This window comes from Vollenhovia emeryi, unplaced genomic scaffold, assembly GCF_000949405.1.
Source record: "Vollenhovia emeryi isolate VEMERY1.0 unplaced genomic scaffold, V.emery_V1.0 DF939229.1, whole genome shotgun sequence".
NCBI classification, from domain to species: domain Eukaryota; kingdom Metazoa; phylum Arthropoda; class Insecta; order Hymenoptera; family Formicidae; genus Vollenhovia; species Vollenhovia emeryi.
The window spans coordinates 88,434-106,655 of record NW_011967137.1 but is presented as its reverse complement, the minus strand read 5'-3'; the positions used below and the strand labels follow the sequence as shown (position 1 = coordinate 106,655).

Genomic DNA, 18,222 nt, shown 5'->3' with positions numbered 1-18,222 from the left:
CAATATCTTATTGGCGATTATTAAATTTACGCGATGACTGTTATTTAATTCACGATTACGAAGAATCAGTGTACACGCGTATGTATTGCGAGCAATCGAAAGGCTTATGAATTATTATTCAGAAGCTATCGATTCAAGTTAAACAGTAACGCGAGTGATATTCTAAACTTCAAATAATAGGTTTTTAATTATACAGATAAAATTATGCCAACTCCAAAAATATGAACAAACAATCGTCCGTGAATTGTAAGTGGTATACAACACGGTATACTTGATGCGATAAGATACTATATATACCTCTTTCGCAATTTTTATAGAACCGCGGAATACCGAACGTGATATTTTCAGATTTTTCGTTTGTTTTTTTGGGCGAATTTTTAGGGCGACGTGAGATGGATGGAAAGCTTTCCGTACTCTTCATCAAACCGACAATAGTCGATATGGTTTGATGTTGACATTTCTGTATCCACGAGCTGGAACGGCGATAGCTACAACAAGCGGCTCCGGTATTCCCGGTAACCTTGCGCCCCACGTTAGACCACGTTTCTTCCTCCCCCGAGCTATCGAGCTCTGATCCCGTTGCATTCTCAGCGCATACCGCGCTCTCGCTCTTCCTCTCTTCTTGATCCGCTCGTAGCGCCGAAATCTCCGCGCAGATAAGCGCTGACACGGACAATGGGGACACGCGTCGGTGGCACCGGGTCTTCCTCACGGGCGAGCACGACAATGTGCAATCTAGTTAATGGAATTGCAGGGGAAACGGAACCGGCACCGTGCAACGCGCCCGGGCCCGAATGGCCGAGTAAAAAAGCAGCAGCGAGAAAGGTGCATCGACACGGAGATTGGCACATTCCCGGTCGCCGGTGTTCCTGCGACGAGAACACGTACCGCGCTGTTCCTCTGATCACGATGAGCTACGGGCGTAATGTACGAGAGCCCGGGATCAAGAGGAACCTTTGCTGTCCCTGTACCATGCGCTTCATTTGTGCGATAGCCCGAAACGGACTCGCGTTGGATTCTAAGCGAGAACCCTTCAAATTAGCCATCACTGACGTTTCCTAAATTGCGAATCTCTCGAGGTGCGATTCCTTTTTAAAAAGGATAGACGTTTTGTTGAAAGGCTTTAGCACATTACTGTTGCGACGGCTTCTTGTGAATTTATGAATTATTCATTAGAAATCGCTTAATCAATTGACAGGTCAAAAATGCTCACAATACCTATTGGGTCAAGAAGACTTATGTGCACGTAATGTAAGTTTCAAAAAAGTACAGTTCTACAAAGAGTTGATTTTTTTATGTACAACTCTTTTATACATTTAGCTGTTACCTCATCGTTGCTATATATTTACTTATAGCTTTGAGCCTGATAAATAACAGTATTTTTCCGATCTATATAATTTAAGGAAAGTAAGACTTTTTTGTACGTAAAATGAATGTTAAAAGCATTTGTTAAGCCATGTATCTGATGCATCTGTTCTATCTCTTCCAATTCTGCTCAGTTCATGCGGAAAAACACCCGTAGCTGTAGAGATTAGAGAGTACCTCGCGTGTGTTCTTGCGTTCCGTATTTCGCATTATTCGCGTACATTCGCGCACATGCAGAAACATTTCCAGGCTGCATTTCCAAAACGCACGGTCCTAGATTACTCCCGATACGTAGACAAAATGCGGAATCTACGGCGGTAATCAGAATTAATATTTTTCGTAAAATAGCAATTCCTTGCATCTAAAATTCTTTTTTCATGAAACTCGCACGCGATATGGATCGATCTCAAGTTATCCTTTCTTCTCTTTGAAAACATGTAGATTATTTCTGAGTTGCGGCAAATCTGTCGTTTGTTACTATCGCGGTTATTATTGTTCCACCGATAAAGATATCGAAAATGTCGCCTGTATCAGTTAGAATGACAGATTGTTCAACCCATCTGGGATTGATGTTTTCGTCGTGCTTACCTGACCGGCCCGTCTCCCCTGATGGATAATCTACGGAGTCCGCGGTATCATGCTAGGCACGCACGAATTTATCGCGTCGCCCTCGTGAATTTTTGTCACCGCGATTTGGATATTATGATACCGCGGACTCGCGCGACCGCCGAGGAAACGCGTACGAAGCACTCGCGTATTTCCATATCACATATTCATTACGTAAATTTATGACGCACACAATTGCAAAACGCCATTCGTAGCCGGAGCTCCGCAATAATCAATCCATTATAGATGCATAAAACGGATGTTTGTCAGGGGATACGATCGCGCGTCGCCCGGCGCGCGGCGGCGGTACGAATCGTGTCTCGCATATATTTTTTTCCCGGCTCGATATACATAGCTTCGGCCACCGGTAGCGATATCAGAGAAGCTATAGCCCCGTGTCAAAATTCGTATGGAATTTTAACGCCGTCGACACTTTTATAGGAGCGATGGCGCGCGATTTAGCATTTGGCGATGAAAAAATCCCGGATAGAATTTCTGGCGCAGTTTGACCTCTCGATACTTCTTGGGGACTATGCAGCTATTATGTATTATTTATACAACACATAGCTTTGAACAAATCGATAGATATTTAAAAAAGAATTAATGGCGGCGTCTTCCGTAACAATTAGAAAATCAATTACCTTCGTAACATTAGAGAAAAACGATTTTCTAACTTATCACGAGACGCCGAGAGCATGCGCTATCTTACTCCCTGGTATGGACCGAGACCGCGTCCTGTGAAAGCTGTGGCGTCTGAATTTGTCGTGCGGCTGGTAATCCATTAATCCACGAAATTGTATACGCGTGTGTAGAGATATATAGCGTTACACGAATATCAATCAACGGTCATATATGGTAACACGAAATTCGCGAATTAATTGCTGTCAAAGAATCATGTATCGCTCACCATGCGCGATTCATCATCAAAAGCGAAACAAAATATTTTTTGCCCTTACGATACAATGTAAAATTCTTGTGTGTTTAAACAAGGGATGGATTTAACGTTAATGTTAAAATAATCATGAACTTTATACGCCAAACACGATCAGTGTTAATTTGTGAAAATAGAAATAATTTTTGGACCTTGTATTTTATGGAAAGGAAAAAGATCAGCTGTAACTGATTAAAAAAAATCTTTCTAAAAGTCCTAGGAAAGGTATACGTTTAAGTAGCGAGACAGAACGTTTATGCCGACATAATTTTCGAGACATACAACCTGGTTGATTCTCAACTGTTTGAAAGAAGGCTAACAAAACGATCGCAGCACGTTGAAGAGAGTACACACACAGAGAGAGAGAGAGAATTTTCTCTTAAAATTTATCCTGAAAATCATGTAATCGTGGGACAACATGGCATTTTGAAGAATTTGATGAGAGTTTTTGAAACTTTACCATACATTCTGCTAGTAAAATGTGTACTAACAATATAATTACTAGTAAAATGTATGGTAAAATTCCCAAAAAAAACCGTCACAAAGTTGTTCAAAACGCCATGCCGTCCCACGACCGCATGACCCCCAGGGCAAATTCCAAAAGAAGACCCTCTCCATGTACACATATTCGTCGTTACATCGTCGGGGAGAAATTATAATTAACAATTTCGTTGCGTAGAACGGCGGCGCCAAGGACGGCTATGACATGAACCTCGGCCCGGCCTGGCAGAAGGGCTACACCGGCAAGGGTGTCGTCGTTTCGATTCTGGACGACGGCATCCAGACCAACCATCCCGATCTCGCGTTCAACTACGATCACCAGGCCAGCACGGATATCAACGACAACGACGACGACCCGATGCCGAGGGACAACGGCGACAACAAGCACGGCACGCGATGCGCCGGCGAAGTCGCCGCCGTCGCCTTCAACCAGTACTGCGGCGTCGGGGTCGCTTATAACGCCAGTATCGGAGGTAAGGTCACTCGCGAGATCGAAAGAATGTGGCCAAGTATAGCACGCAATCGCGGAAACTAATTATGAAAGAGAAATAATGAGATAGTACGTCCGAGACGATTTTGAAAATATAATTTAATATGTGGAAGAAAGTTTATATCGAATTAAATAAATGGCAATCTCCAAGAGATTAAATATCAGTCGGTCGTATTCGTAGCTTAAACGATTATCGATATTAAAACCGCCACGGGATATTTAGAAAATGTTTTTTTAGTATCAAAATGGGGCCGGCTATAATACTTTGAAGAAATGCTACCTAAGATTTATAAATGAAAGATGATCACTTTCAACATTTCTAATGCGCTTTAATTCGGATATGTAGCAATTAGTGTTCTAATTCCGATTGTTAATTTTCTAATGATCCCTTTATCCGTAATAATATAATCTCGGAAGAGGAAATGGATTATTGATAGGATTATTTAATGCGGGCAATGCGTGTAATTTTCTATTCATAAACAAGCAGCTTATAAAATATCGATTTTTAAAGATTTAAATTTGTCGCCCGCGTTTGATAAATTATGCCGTCAGAGTTAAACAAAAATTGAATTATCATCTTAAATTTATAGCCTGTATATTTTGCAGATAACACGAAAATTGAATGACGTGCACGTGATGTATACATATATGACGCGTATATGGCAGGGATCAATATTTCCTTTTCCTTATACTCCTGCGTTTGGTAAACTGGAAATTGGTAGAGCCATTTTATGTTCTGACGGATTTTGTTGAAATTTGAAATAGGTTGTTACTCAGGTGTGTTAGTATTTCAGATAATGAAAGTGCGCTTATCTCAACTCGCGCGTACAAACGTTAACGATGCATTGGCTCGCCCGGGCACAGAGGCACACTAAAATCTTTCGTCCATTTAATACTCAAACTAACGAGGAGCCCGATGTCCCTTCGATTCTGTTTTAATCTTGGCATATTTAGCTTCATTGTTTAACGTCCAGGCAAGCCGCAGGGCGCGTTCGGCTATTCACTCCCGACGCTAATTACGGAAAGAAGCGCAGGATCGAGAGAATATCTTCCGCAAAAAGATTATTGGAAATTTATACGCGCGATACGTTAATCGTCGCCGGGGAAGATTGACGCTAATTACGAGCTCGCAGTCCATTCGAGCTGCCGTCAATCTTCGCGTCCGCGAAAGCGCTTTTCGTCGATGCGCCGGTAATCGCTTAATGCGCGATTTAAGGAACGGGCTTTCGCTGCTCGTTGTCTCGAAGACGGTGTTTATCTTTTCTTATGCCGAGTGAGCGAATCCCCTTGAGATCGTTCCAGAGCGCTGACTTAGCCGGCGAATAGCTCCGCGGAAATAAATAGTGCAGCGACCGCTGGGAATGTCAGGTCTGGTGGTGGTCGCTTTATCGTCTCGACCCGCTGAAGAATAGGCCAGGTTTTCCGGGCGCTCGCCGCTATTCCCGGCTCGATGCTATCGAGCTGTATTAATTCCGTTAACCCATTTCGAAGCGAAACGAACGTCCGTAAGCCGTCGGGGCTTACGACGAGTGGAACACAGAGCGGGGCCGAAATGATAGCGCGGAGCGATACAGCGGCGTTAACCGGATATTGAATTCGAGGAATTGATGATCGTGCAAGCACGCTGCGCAGCGAAATTAGAAATTTCGATGTAGCGGCGACGAGAAATTTCGCTACAATCGCGGTGGTTTCCGCGATAACGCCGCTGGGGCGAGTGTCGTGGTTGCAATTAACTATCGTTTGCCTACGAGACACTTTTACGCGGGGATCAAAACGTGATGGAATTCCTCGCGATAGAAATGTTAAATTTCTCGGTTATTTTCAACCAACGGTTTCACCTAATACAATTTCTGATATCGATGAATCTGATTTCGAGTGCTTGTTAAATGATACTAACTTGATTTTCTTGGTGTTTACTAAAATATTCTTTTACGGGATAAAATTGAACCGAGTCTCTGACCAGAAACTCGTACTATTCCAGCCTCAGCTTTAATATATTATTGTGTCAGTAACCAAATAATAATTACACTTGAAAATAGAACGAACAGGATAATCTAAATATATTAGTACAAGTCAATTTATGGCCTCCAGCAAATGACTTTACAAATGTCTAATTATGCAAATTTTAAGTAGCTGCAGAATGTATAAACGAACAACGAAGAGTCGAAGAACCGGAGAAGCGGAAGATTAATTAAAATTACCCGATTATATTTCTGCAAATATTTCTATCGTGAAAGTCATTTGCATAAAGCCATTCGTATAAATTTCATAAAAATTGTGTGGAATGAGAAAAAGAATTGAATCTAATTGCCCGACCGCGCTTTCTCTTACTCTCAACTCCCGTTGCTCGTCCGGCTGTCCTTAGAATCGATATTAACAATTCCACGCGCGACAATCGCTGAGATAAAATCACAGCATACGCGAGAAAGGGGGAAGGAAGACATGCTCACGCACATATCTCCCGTGTTCTCAGGCGTGCGAATGCTCGATGGCCCGGTAAACGACGCCGTCGAGGCCAGAGCTCTGGGATTGAATCCTGATCACATCGACATATACAGCGCCTCCTGGGGTCCCGAGGACGACGGCAAGACTGTCGACGGCCCGGGTCCTCTCGCCAGAAGGGCGTTTATTTACGGAGTGACGAGCGTAAGCTACATATGTCGCGTACTTTCTACGCGCGTCCGCGAGGCGAAAGGATCGATTTATTTTCCGTCGCGAAAGCTTTCCCTCCCCCCCACAACGTTTTATTTTGTTACCTCGGAAAGATTTCAAAGCTTTTTGCAATGTCAGTTGACGTCGCGCTGATGAACTCGAAATATAAAAGTTATTGAATTACGAACGATTTATGTTACCTATATTTTTATCGCAATGCAATTTGCGTATCGAACTAATAGCTCGAATATCATCTTGTACGAAATGTCAATATTTGCAGAGAATTGTGAAGAAAAATTCAAACTTTTTATTGAAATTGGTTTAGTTACGCGTCAAATTATTTTCTCGGTAAAAAATAGTGTAAGCTTGCATCGAAAAATAATTTGTTTAACAACGGTGTGAATTTTTTTTAATCAAAAACTCCGTTTCCCGTAAGTCTTTCGCAAATTAAATGATAGTGCGCATGTTTTTGAGATAATCTTTCACGCACAATATTTGTCAAAATAACTCAGTTTTTAATTTTTCGAGAAATGCTAATTGAAATAACATGATTACAATAATGTCTCGCGCGCAAAATTTATATTCGATTTTATTTGGTAAACGCAAGCATGTTTGTTTTAACTATGAAGCTTAATGAAGAAAATTTTTGTATTATCTTCTTTTCGTAGCTCAAAAGGATTATATTAGTTTTCTAATACAATTTTTATAATTTCAAAGTTATATCGTTATCACTTATCGTTTATTAATTATATTATAAGTTTTGTGTTATTTTACAAAACCACCACATGCGCATCCTATCGCCTCGTCGGCCGATTCATCTTTCCTGTCGCGAATATTCGCGGTACCTTTGTTTCTTCCCATACAGGGTCGAAAGGGTAAGGGCTCGATCTTCGTGTGGGCGTCCGGTAACGGCGGTCGACACACCGACTCGTGCAACTGCGACGGCTACACGAACAGCATCTTCACGCTGTCGATATCGAGCGCGACACAGGGCGGCTACAAGCCGTGGTATCTCGAGGAGTGTAGCTCGACTTTGGCGTCCACGTACTCGTCGGGGACCCCCGGCAACGATAAGAGCGTGGCTACCGTGGACATGGATGCCAAGCTGCGTCCCGATCACATCTGCACGGTGGAGCACACCGGAACATCTGCCTCGGCGCCTTTAGCCGCCGGCATTGCCGCCCTCGCCCTAGAGGCAAATCCCACGCTAACGTGGCGGGACATGCAGTACCTGGTGGTGCTCACCTCGAGGTCCGAGCCGTTGAGCAACGAGCCCGGCTGGATACTGAACGGCGTGAAGAGAAAGGTCTCCCACAAGTTCGGCTACGGCCTGATGGACGCGGGTGCCATGGTCAACCTGGCCGAACAATGGACCAACGTGCCGCCCCAGCACATCTGCAAGTCTGACGAAATCAACGAGGAGAGACCGATTGATCCCACGTACGGATACACCATGAGCGCGTACATGGATGCCACCGGATGCGCTGGCTCTTTGAACGAGGTGCGGTTCTTGGAGCATGTGCAGTGTAAGGTAAGATCGCACGTCGAAAAAACACGTCGCCACTTTACTAAATTAATTTCACCAATTATCATGTAATTTCACAGTAGTCGATTATTACTTCAGCAGTTGTAACTTAGGGATTGCTGCCTCGTGATTAGGCTTCGAGTTATTACAATTTTCTTCATATTGTGAAAAAATATGCCGATTTAAGGATTAAAAGATCGCAGCGTGCTATATGCCTGCTGGTTTCGTCAATTTGACATTGTAAAATTCGCATTCTCTATCGCGAAATAGGTTTCCCTGAGGTTCTTCCCTCGCGGAAACTTGAGAATCTTACTGACCTCGCCGATGGGCACGACTTCAACGTTATTATTCGAGCGGCCGCGCGACGTTCTCAGCTCCAACTTCGACGACTGGCCCTTCCTCAGCGTACACTTCTGGGGCGAAAAGGCTGACGGTCGGTGGACACTGCAGATCATTAATGCTGGGAATCGACATGTCAATTCACCAGGCAAGTCTTTTCCAGCGTTATTTCCCAGCCAATTTAGTAAATTATACGACTTGTAGTTGCGCCAGGAAGACCCATTTGCTCCTAATTGCAGCATAGAATTTTTGCGTTGTACATTCAATCATTCTTGTTGAATGTATCCATCTCAATCGATATCTTCACTGCTTAAATCTATTGGTATCATTTTTATTTTTGAGATCGTAAACTACAGCAGGGAATAGATTGCAGTTGTAATTTTTGTCGAAATAATTTCACGTTGAAAACTCGTTTGAAACGATTAAAAATTATCTTCGCGTACGATTTCAAGAGTCTTCCTCGATCCGTGCATCGCATGAGGATCGTCCCGCCATAATTTGGTCCTCTCGCTACGTTGTTACAGGTATCCTGAAGAAGTGGCAGCTGATCTTCTACGGCACATCGACGAACCCGATCCGGATACGCACGCGGCAATTTAACCCGGTACATTCTTCGGCGTACCTTCCCTCCCATTCCGTGCATTACCCATTCACGGTAGACGATGATCCGCTACAATTGTCCGGTTATCCGGGCAACAGGGACTTCTTTTCTCCGTCTACCTTTCAGAGTTACCAGGGCCCGTACGCTGGCGCCGCGTCGAACCTGCAGGCATCCGTGGCCACCTTGGACGGCTCGTCGGCGCCGATCCTGTCGAATCACCTGCCCGGCGACGTCTCATCGGCGTCCGCCTTCGACTCACCCTCTGCGGCGTCGTCCGTGCAAGCGGATGGCTCGCTCGACACCACCAGGAGGATACTGCACGACTGCGATCCTCAATGCGACGCGCAAGGTTGCTACGGCAAAGGCCCGACGCAGTGTGTCGCTTGTAAAAATTATCGTCTCGATAAGTGAGTAAACCGACACAGAGCTTTTGATCAGGACGAAACGATTGTTAAGAAATGTTTTTAGAGCATGACTTTCAAAACATTTTTGTTGATTTTTTAATGAAATTAGAATATGCATTGGAAAAATATTTTATAAAAATTAAGGATTTTACATGTTTTATATTTTAATACAGCTATGTGACTGTCAAATACTGGTACTAATATGTTTAATTAAATTAATGAAATTTTGCTACGCCACGACACTACGAATTATAACGGTAGGAATATCTGAGCATAAAACTATTTGCTCTATTTGAAAAAGCAAATATTAATCATTATATATGTCGGGCGAGCTATTTTATGTTTTAATTATAATTTTTCCAGCGTTAAACAAAATTTTTTAAAATTAATTTAATCTTTTATTAAATATTTTTTTACCGTATTTATAATTTACTTTCTATTTTCGCACAAGAGCCCCAAAGAATTCGTCAATTTTCAATTTATACTTTGCCTCTTCAACGACCCTCGTCAATGAAAAAGCGCTTTAGAAACAACGCGAGGGGTTTCTTATCTCTTTTTCAGCACTTGTGTCAGTCGCTGTCCGCCAAGGAGCTTCCCGAACCAGGGCGGCGTTTGCTGGCCGTGTCACGAATCCTGCGAAATTTGCGCGGGTGCGGGTCAGGACTCCTGTCTCTCGTGTGCTCCCGCTCATCTTCGGGTCACTGATCTGGCGGTCTGCCTCCAGCAATGCCCGGAAGGCTACTACGAAAGTACGTGGGGGAGAAACGATTCATTCGTATTTTCTTCTTTAAATTCGGATCCCTTATTTTTTTTCTCTCTCCTTAAAATCGACATCGAGTAACGGCAACGCGCGATTTTTGCATCTTTCCCGGTGCAGATACCGAGAACAGCACGTGCGTGCCATGCGAGGCCAACTGCGCCAGCTGTCAGGACAGACCGGACAAGTGTACCAGCTGCGAGCATCATTTGGTGATGCACGAGAACAAATGTTACGCCGCGTGTCCACCGTACACGTACGAAACGCAAGATTACAATTGCGGGCCGTGTCATCCTACCTGCGAGACCTGTAACGGCACGGCGGATAATCAATGCATCGCCTGCCGATCTGGACTGTTTGCCTTGAACGGTGAGTATGGCGAATGTTAGCCGTTTAAGCAAACATGACGCAACGTAATGGTCTATAAAATATATCTTGCAATAGTACTCGATTAATTTATAGTAATCACTTTTTAGATAATTGAAAAAATATTCGACGTAGGTTGGAAATCTTTTAAATATCTTATATGAATGTATGGAGAATGTAGATTAACTTTAATCTCGGTTTAAATTACTACTTATCTTTGTCTAATTTGTAAAACTAGAAAAAAAATATTGAGTAAATTGAACCGAGATTAAAGTTAAACTGCGTTGGTACACGGAGAGAGTTGTCTCTTAAAATTTATCCTGAAAATCATGTAATCGTGGGACAACATGGCATTTTGAAAAAGTTTATGAGTTTTTTGAAACTTTACCATACATTTTACTAGCAAAATGTATACTAAGCATAATTACTGATAAAATATATGGTAAAATTTCAAAAGATTCTCATAAAGTTTCTCAAAATGCCATGTTGTTCCACGAATACATAATTTTCAGGGTAAATTTTAAGAGAAAATTCTCTCCGTGTAGAAACCGGGCATTGGACGTTATTTTGGGGGAAAAGTTAGCTTAATTGAATAACATCAAGTATCCGTAATTCTTAAGTGGAATAAATACCGGATTTGTTTTATATATGTGCATCAAGGCTTGCGTGAAAAGTTTCAAATTGCCGTACGTCCGATATACTCCTCGTCATATCGGGTGAAAGTGTTATAACGATAATTAGTTTTCACTAAACGATCTTCTACGGATGTGTCGCAGGCACGTGTCGCGCCTCGTGCCCGGCGGGCTATAGCGCCGACAAGAAGCGACGCGAATGCGTGGCATGTCCGCCCGGCTGTGCGACCTGCAGTTCGCTCAGCTGCACCAGCTGCATCGAGGGCTGGAGCCTGAACAAAAAGGGCCTGTGCGCGCCCGAGAGCCGCAGCCATTGCAACACGGGCCAGTATTACGAGGACGGCCAGTGCAAGGCCTGCCACTCGTCTTGCGAGACTTGCGCCGGCTCTACGGAGGATCACTGTATATCCTGCCCGAATCCGTTGCTCCTTCAGGGCAAACGCTGCGTGTCGCAATGCGACGATGCTTACTATTCAGTGGTGCAACCCTCGCGACCGGTTTGCGTCCCCTGCCTGCACACTTGTAGGAGCTGCGTCTCCCGTTTGAATTGTACAGCGTGTCAAGACGGCCTGCAGCTGCAGAGCGGAGAATGCAGGTCATCCTGTGCGCCAGGGTAAGATGAGTATATCCATAATAAATAGGGGTGTATCTTCGGGGAGGTAGGCACTAAGACGCGCCACTTATTAATTTTCGGCGAGAAAAATAACGGGCTAGGATGAGACTAGGATTCGAATCTGGAACCTTCCGCTTACCAGGCGAATGCTCTTCCAACTTAGCTGGCCCATGAGCAGTTAGCATTAGCTAAACAAACTGGTGAGAGAAACAGCATCGACTTTTCTTCTTTCGGTTTCAGTTATTACAGTGACAGAGGTCAATGTGCCAAATGTTACTTGTCGTGTAAAACGTGTTCGGGACCCAGAAGAGATCAGTGCGTTACTTGTCCGAGAGGCTGGCAGCTGGCGGCCGGCGAATGCCATCCCGAGTGTCCAGAAGGGTTCTTCAAGTCGAACTTCGGTTGCCAGAAATGTCATCATTATTGCCGCACGTGCAAAGGTGAGTTACGATCGGATGGTTGCTGTCGATCGATCAAATCTGCGTTTCTTACTTCAACGTGAAAACATTTGTTTCAGGCGAAGGCCCGCTGGAATGCACCTCTTGTCCACCTCATTCGATGTTAGAAGGTGGACTATGCATGGAATGCTTAGGGGCGCAGTACTACGATTCCTTGACTCAGCTTTGCAAGAGTTGTCATTCTGATTGCCGCAGATGCACTGGTCCCGGCAAATTCAGCTGTGCCGCATGCTCGCCACCATTACATTTGGACAAATTGAACAATCAATGTGTTCCTTGTTGCACAGGTAACGAGAAGGGACCTCAGGCTGAGGAGTGCTGTCTCTGTGATCCAGAAACCGGTAATTTTTACGTCTTAATATTATAAACGTCTTATAATCACTCCACCAGAGAATTTTTCATAGGGAAATATATAATTTCTTTAAATATAGAATTTTTTTTGAACTCCAAATAGTTTATATTTGATTATCATAAATATCTTTATATGATTAGTCAGGATATTTTTTAAATATTTGCAGGCGGCTGCAGGAACAGCTCACCGGCTGGGAAAAGGAGGGTACCGGGGACAGAGTTCTCTGCTAACACCGCCATCTCTGAGACGTACAACAATAATGGCAGAATAAGTAACGATTCAGCTTCGCTCGCCGTAACAGCCGCCACAACCATGGCAGTTGCCATTTGCTTAGCATCGATTGCGTTGTTCGCAATGATATTCGTCGCTCTTCAGGTATGGCGACAAATGCAATTTTGACAAATACGAATTTAAGATAGCACTTTTAAATTGATGGTTGAAAATTTATGTAGCTCTCGAAAAATTACTTTGTGAAACCGAGGAAAGATAAAAATATGTGCATTATTTCCTTCACAGGCTTGGTCCGGCAGAAGAGAGACCAACATGGGATATACGCAGCTTGCCGTGAAGGTGGAACCGTCCGACGATGCGGACGCCGACGACTCGACAGAGCTGATGACTTAGACTTCGTTAACGCTGAACGTAACTGATGATCTTACGTCGCAGGGAGATCGACGAGTCTCGATTGCGATTGATTCGCGAGTCACAAGTTACGTATTTTCGCATTAGCGAGGTCCAAGGATAGCCTATATATGTGATGATAAGGCAAATAGGAGAATGGTGGTAAATACGTAGCGGGGAGGAAAGAGTTGAAGAAGGAGGAGGAGCAAGCAAAAGAAGATTCGTCGAAAACGTGATAGTAGAACTCCGTAGAGTGTCGTGTGAATGAACAGAATGAAAGAGGAAGAGCGCGAGAGCAAGCGTGACTGTTGTTTACATGGCCGTGGTGCGGTCGCGTGAATGTGCGAATGTACAAGGAACGTGTTTTAGCTAGAGATATACTTTTTGCCCGTAATTGTTGTCAAGTGCGTCGCCGATACCATCGTCGCGCACACCAAGACACTTCCGACACGGATAGCGATCCGAGATACGGAGTAAAAGGGTGAAGGACATTATGAAGTGCCTGATTAGTGACACCCTTGTTTTCACACCCTTTCGCGTTCCCCCTCCGACGCTTTCTGTCTTCTAGGTAACTCCAAGCCTTCGTCGATTATATATCATCGTCGTGTGTATCTGCGAGAAAATAGTATCTCAGCTAGACGACAGATAACACACAAATGCGTGCCGATCGTTGCGCGTTGCAAGAGTCGAGGGCGATCTAGTTCATTTAATTAGCATTCCTTAACTGTCCGTCGAGTTTTCCCTCGCGCAACATCCTTCCTGACGCGATCGACGACCGTCAAGTTATCGAAGGGACGAAAGTGCGTCTTTTTCTTCATCTCTCTTCTGGAAGGCTACCAACATCCCGTTAAGTAGGGTGAAGGGACATGTATGTAAAGTGGCCTCCGTACATTAGGCTGAACCACGGACCACGTAATCGTAATCGTTAATTGTGAATTATGAATGGATATTGTTATATATTTGTATAAATGATAATAGTAACAAGTGAGCGAACAAAGGGGAGTTAATCGCAAGGATCAGGAGGGGGAGGCGAAAGAAAGCGATGTAGCTAGATGACGAACCAGGATGGGGACGAGGCGAGAAGGACCGGATTGGGGGAAGAGAAGAGAGAAGATCATCGCGCGCGAGTGTAAGCTGCTTCGTTCTCCCACCTTGAACCTGATTGTCTCGGCTAGTCGACACACAATTCGCACGCCCGAAAGAACCAACGGACTCTTACTGCGATCGCCCAGTTATCCGACGCGTCTGTGACATCAGTCGTCACATTCCAGTACCTCCCAAGCTGACGTAACACAAGCCATTGACACAAGCAATGCGTTTTATAAACTGTTTGTTGTTATTACTTAATTGTCTACTCCGATGTTTTGTTTAATATCTCACTTTCCGCGTTGTTCTTACTTTATTTCTTTAATTCTCGCTCGTATCCATTTTTTCCCTGTTTCGTTGGGATCGCATGAGAGGAGGGAAGTCATTAAAAAACAAAAAAGAAAAAGGAAAACGGATGAATGAATAAAAAGGAAAAAAAAAGAATTGTACGCAACGATCCGTAGCGAATCGATATTCTCGAAAGCCATCGCCCACGCCTACTCGTGTGAATATTGACTTTCTCCTTGTGATTTGATATAAAGCTATTATTGTACTTTTATGATGACCGCGATTATAAATATATACATATATATACACACAACGTTGTACAGCGCTTTCTTGAGTATCCTTTATGCTTTACTTAGATTTCCCGATGTTCTACTTTCCCGTTATCGTCCTAGGTAAGTACAGCTACAATATTGACTTTAATTACGGTGATGCGCGGGAAAGGCAAACCGACCGTGGAAGTCGGGAACGAACGAGGTATAACCAACGGTAACCGAACTCCACGGCCATTACTTAATGAAACATCAAAGATTAACTTGAAATCTCGCAACCTGAATTTCTATGTACCGTATGCAGGAAAACCGAACAATTTTCGTTTACGAACAACACGCGCATCTGTATGCATTGTTACGAGATGTAAAAAGTGAAAAGTCTTCGCGACGCAATCACAGATTTCTTCTCACCATCGCACAAAGAAACCAGCAAGTCAATTCTAGCTGAAGTACAATAGCGACTATTGATTTATAAATGTTTATACGGAATTGATTAATTTCAAAAATTTCCAACAAATTTCTTCGATGAATCGCGTAAACAGATTTTTCTTAAAGACAATTATTGATTTTTGTATCGAAGTTAAAATTATCGAACTGCGAATGTTTCTGCTATTTCAAGTGTCACGTAAATCGCTTCATTCACATAATCGTCAATCCAGAATTCGCGTTAATGTCGAGTCTGTTTCACTCTACGACCACAGACGCCTGGTTTCCAATTGCGAGTAACTGCCGCGGGTAACATCGACCTCGTTGGACTCTATCGGGAATAAGAATCGCGAAATGGAGTTCTTAATTAGGATACGAGAACTGCTAAATCGCCGTGTCACGCGACGAGAGAAAACTGCGCACGTCAGCGGTGAGCTTGCGAGCTCTGTGAAAATTACGTTCGACCCCGATTGTCTTACTTCCCCTCCGACAACTAGGGGTTGAAGCTGTGAATGACGCGAGAATAAGTCGTCAGCGCTCACTGACGTTCTGTTTGTGCTCTTCGATTCTCTCATGTATATTACATCCAGAGTCTGATATAATGGGCGACGAGCGGCGACAGCTGCGGCGGGGTGGAAAAGGACGATCCGGAATTTCAATTTCGTTAAAGAGGAATATCGCTCTTTTGCCGGACAACCTTCATTCATTTTGATGCACAAACTCGTTTATTTCAGGAAAATCGCATAAAGGAGAATATACATAAGAAATATGAAGCCTTGATAAAAGATATCAAGCATTTTTTAATAAATTGGAATAAATTAAAGTTTAGATGGTGCAGCAAATTTTTATAAAAGAAAGTACCAGATATATTTTTCATTTTAATACCGTTTCTACCAAATATATTAATATTTCCCATGTGAAATTTCCGAGACAAATTAATATTTCTGCAAAACATGCTCAAGAAACAATGGAAGACTAAATTTGTTTAAACATTTACCTTAAAAAGCGTACAAGCAGTTTTTGCTTAATTTACTTTAATCCGCGAAAAGATGAGTAAAGTTTGGTTAAACCATCAAACGATATATTCAATTTATATTGGTAACCAAGATGAATTGATGGCCGATATAAGCAATAATGTGATACAATTCATGTAATTTAAGTTCTACGATACTTCGGGGAAGTTCTTAAACCTTGATTATAATTTTAATGAATTTTTTCCCTTTTGATCTTCGTTTCTCAATTATTGCCACATCTCTTTCGTGAAGTGTCACCGAGTAATTACTCTCGATCGCTTTTTACCAATGCTTTTATCTACAACGACTCCTCGACAATTTTTTGTAATTTCTCTATCAAAATGCTCCTCCATTTCCATTTTGTTTCTTTGAATTTGCCCTTTATGTCGCCATTTTTGTTCTCTTCCACGATATTTCTTCGACGAATTTTACTTTATTTTTATTCCATGTTTTTTCCCGCGGTCTGTCTCGTCTCATCTCTTCTCGGTGCGTCTCGGAGAGCCTTCACTTGATTCTCCTCCAACGAGTCTCTTCTTCGATGTTCTGTCTGCAGTAAATCTTTCGTGTCGCAATCGTTAGTCTCTCTTCGTGAAAATTTAATTTTTCGCTAATCATTTTATATCTCGGCTACTCTGTTTTTTCGTGGCACGTGCAAAAGACATTGCGTATAAAAGTGTCACGAAATGGTAATATAACCGACGCGATAAACACGGAATCGACAATGAGATCGATGCGGCTGATCTCTCGTGGCACGTTTAACTCGCGGCTTCCTTAACTATAATAGGTGTGAATTACATCACACGGCTGGTAGACAAGACACGCGTCTCAAGGTTGCCATTTGCTGGTCCCAACCGCGTCGTTGCGCACAAGTCGCGTCTAATTCGGCTTAATCGATAAGCTAAACGCTAGTCTTATGAGATATGCAAATGACTCATTTCATCAGTAAACGCGGCGAGAAATGAGGACAAACACTACACGATCTGCAAAATAGAATGGTTTTTATTGACGCGCCGAATCTCTCACGGGATGTAAATAATTTCGATGGAACATAATTTTACAGGTGATTTTACGAGTCTTTTACAAGTGACACGAAAATGTGCAGTTAAAACCTAAAATAACTTACGCAAAAGGAAATTTAAATAGGAGAGATTAAACCGGGAGGAAGATGGACTGTTGCAGAAGGAAGAAGGAACAAAGAAGAAACGTAGAAGTAAAATTAAGAAGAAACCTGTTTGCAGCGCAACGATTGCGCGCTCGTTATTGTTCTCCTTTCCTCTCAAGTGCGACGTCTCGCCGCGAGCTTCATCTTGATTCTATTTCAATATCTTCTCACGATCCTCTTTCTTTTGTTGCTTCTCTTTCTACTACGCTTCCACCTATCGTAATTATTCGTCGTTAAATATATCTTAGTTTTCCTATTTGCCTTATTCCATGTCGTGGTTCTTCTGTTTTCTCGGTTCTTTTTCATATCGCCGTCTCCTGATCTTTGTCATGAAGTTTCATCGACACACGAAGTTCGCTTTATTCTTTTTTCACTTTTCTGTTTACGGTCTTCCTTGTGGCCTTACTTTTTCCTCTGGTTTTCGTCGAGAGATCTTTCTTGATTCCTTTTTAACAAGGTTCCTTTTATGATCTTCATCTGTTGCTGTTCTTCCTATTCCTTTGAATTATTCGTTGACACGTACGTCACGATTTTTCCTCCGCGGTTATTATCGCCGGTGCTACTTTTTGTCCTTCTCATTTTTATTCGTTCGTTCGTTACCTGTTACCGTTTTATCTCGTTTTCCTCGATTTTCCTTCGACATATTTCCCCTTCTTCTTTTTCCACAATTTGTTTCTTCGCCCTTCCCGTCATTATTTTTACACATCTTTTATATCTTATCAACCTGTTCTTTCCGTTTCCTGCAGTTTTTTTTTCTTTAGCCTT

At 42.9% G+C, this 18,222-nt stretch overlaps 1 protein-coding gene across 3 annotated transcripts in view; it reads left to right on the top strand.

The window, feature by feature from the left end:
• Positions 1-14,898, top strand: part of LOC105560464 (furin-like protease 2) — a 343,623-nt gene extending 328,725 nt beyond the window's left edge. The window contains exons 4-16 of one of the 3 annotated variants that reach the window (XM_012009611.1): positions 3,582-3,876; positions 6,367-6,539; positions 7,411-8,076; positions 8,341-8,557; positions 8,934-9,013; positions 9,137-9,417; positions 9,976-10,163; positions 10,292-10,540; positions 11,314-11,782; positions 12,023-12,222; positions 12,300-12,581; positions 12,759-12,967; positions 13,109-14,898. In XM_012009611.1, the coding sequence (XP_011865001.1) occupies positions 3,582-3,876; positions 6,367-6,539; positions 7,411-8,076; positions 8,341-8,557; positions 8,934-9,013; positions 9,137-9,417; positions 9,976-10,163; positions 10,292-10,540; positions 11,314-11,782; positions 12,023-12,222; positions 12,300-12,581; positions 12,759-12,967; positions 13,109-13,216 (3,417 nt within the window). In that variant the 3' untranslated portion in view covers positions 13,217-14,898. Of the gene's footprint in view, positions 1-3,581; positions 3,877-6,366; positions 6,540-7,410; positions 8,077-8,340; positions 8,558-8,933; positions 9,418-9,975; positions 10,164-10,291; positions 10,541-11,313; positions 11,783-12,022; positions 12,223-12,299; positions 12,582-12,758; positions 12,968-13,108 lie in introns of all 3 variants that reach the window. The other 2 variants (XM_012009610.1, XM_012009609.1) reach the window with 2 other exon arrangements.
• The last annotated feature ends 3,324 nt before the right edge of the window (positions 14,899-18,222 follow it).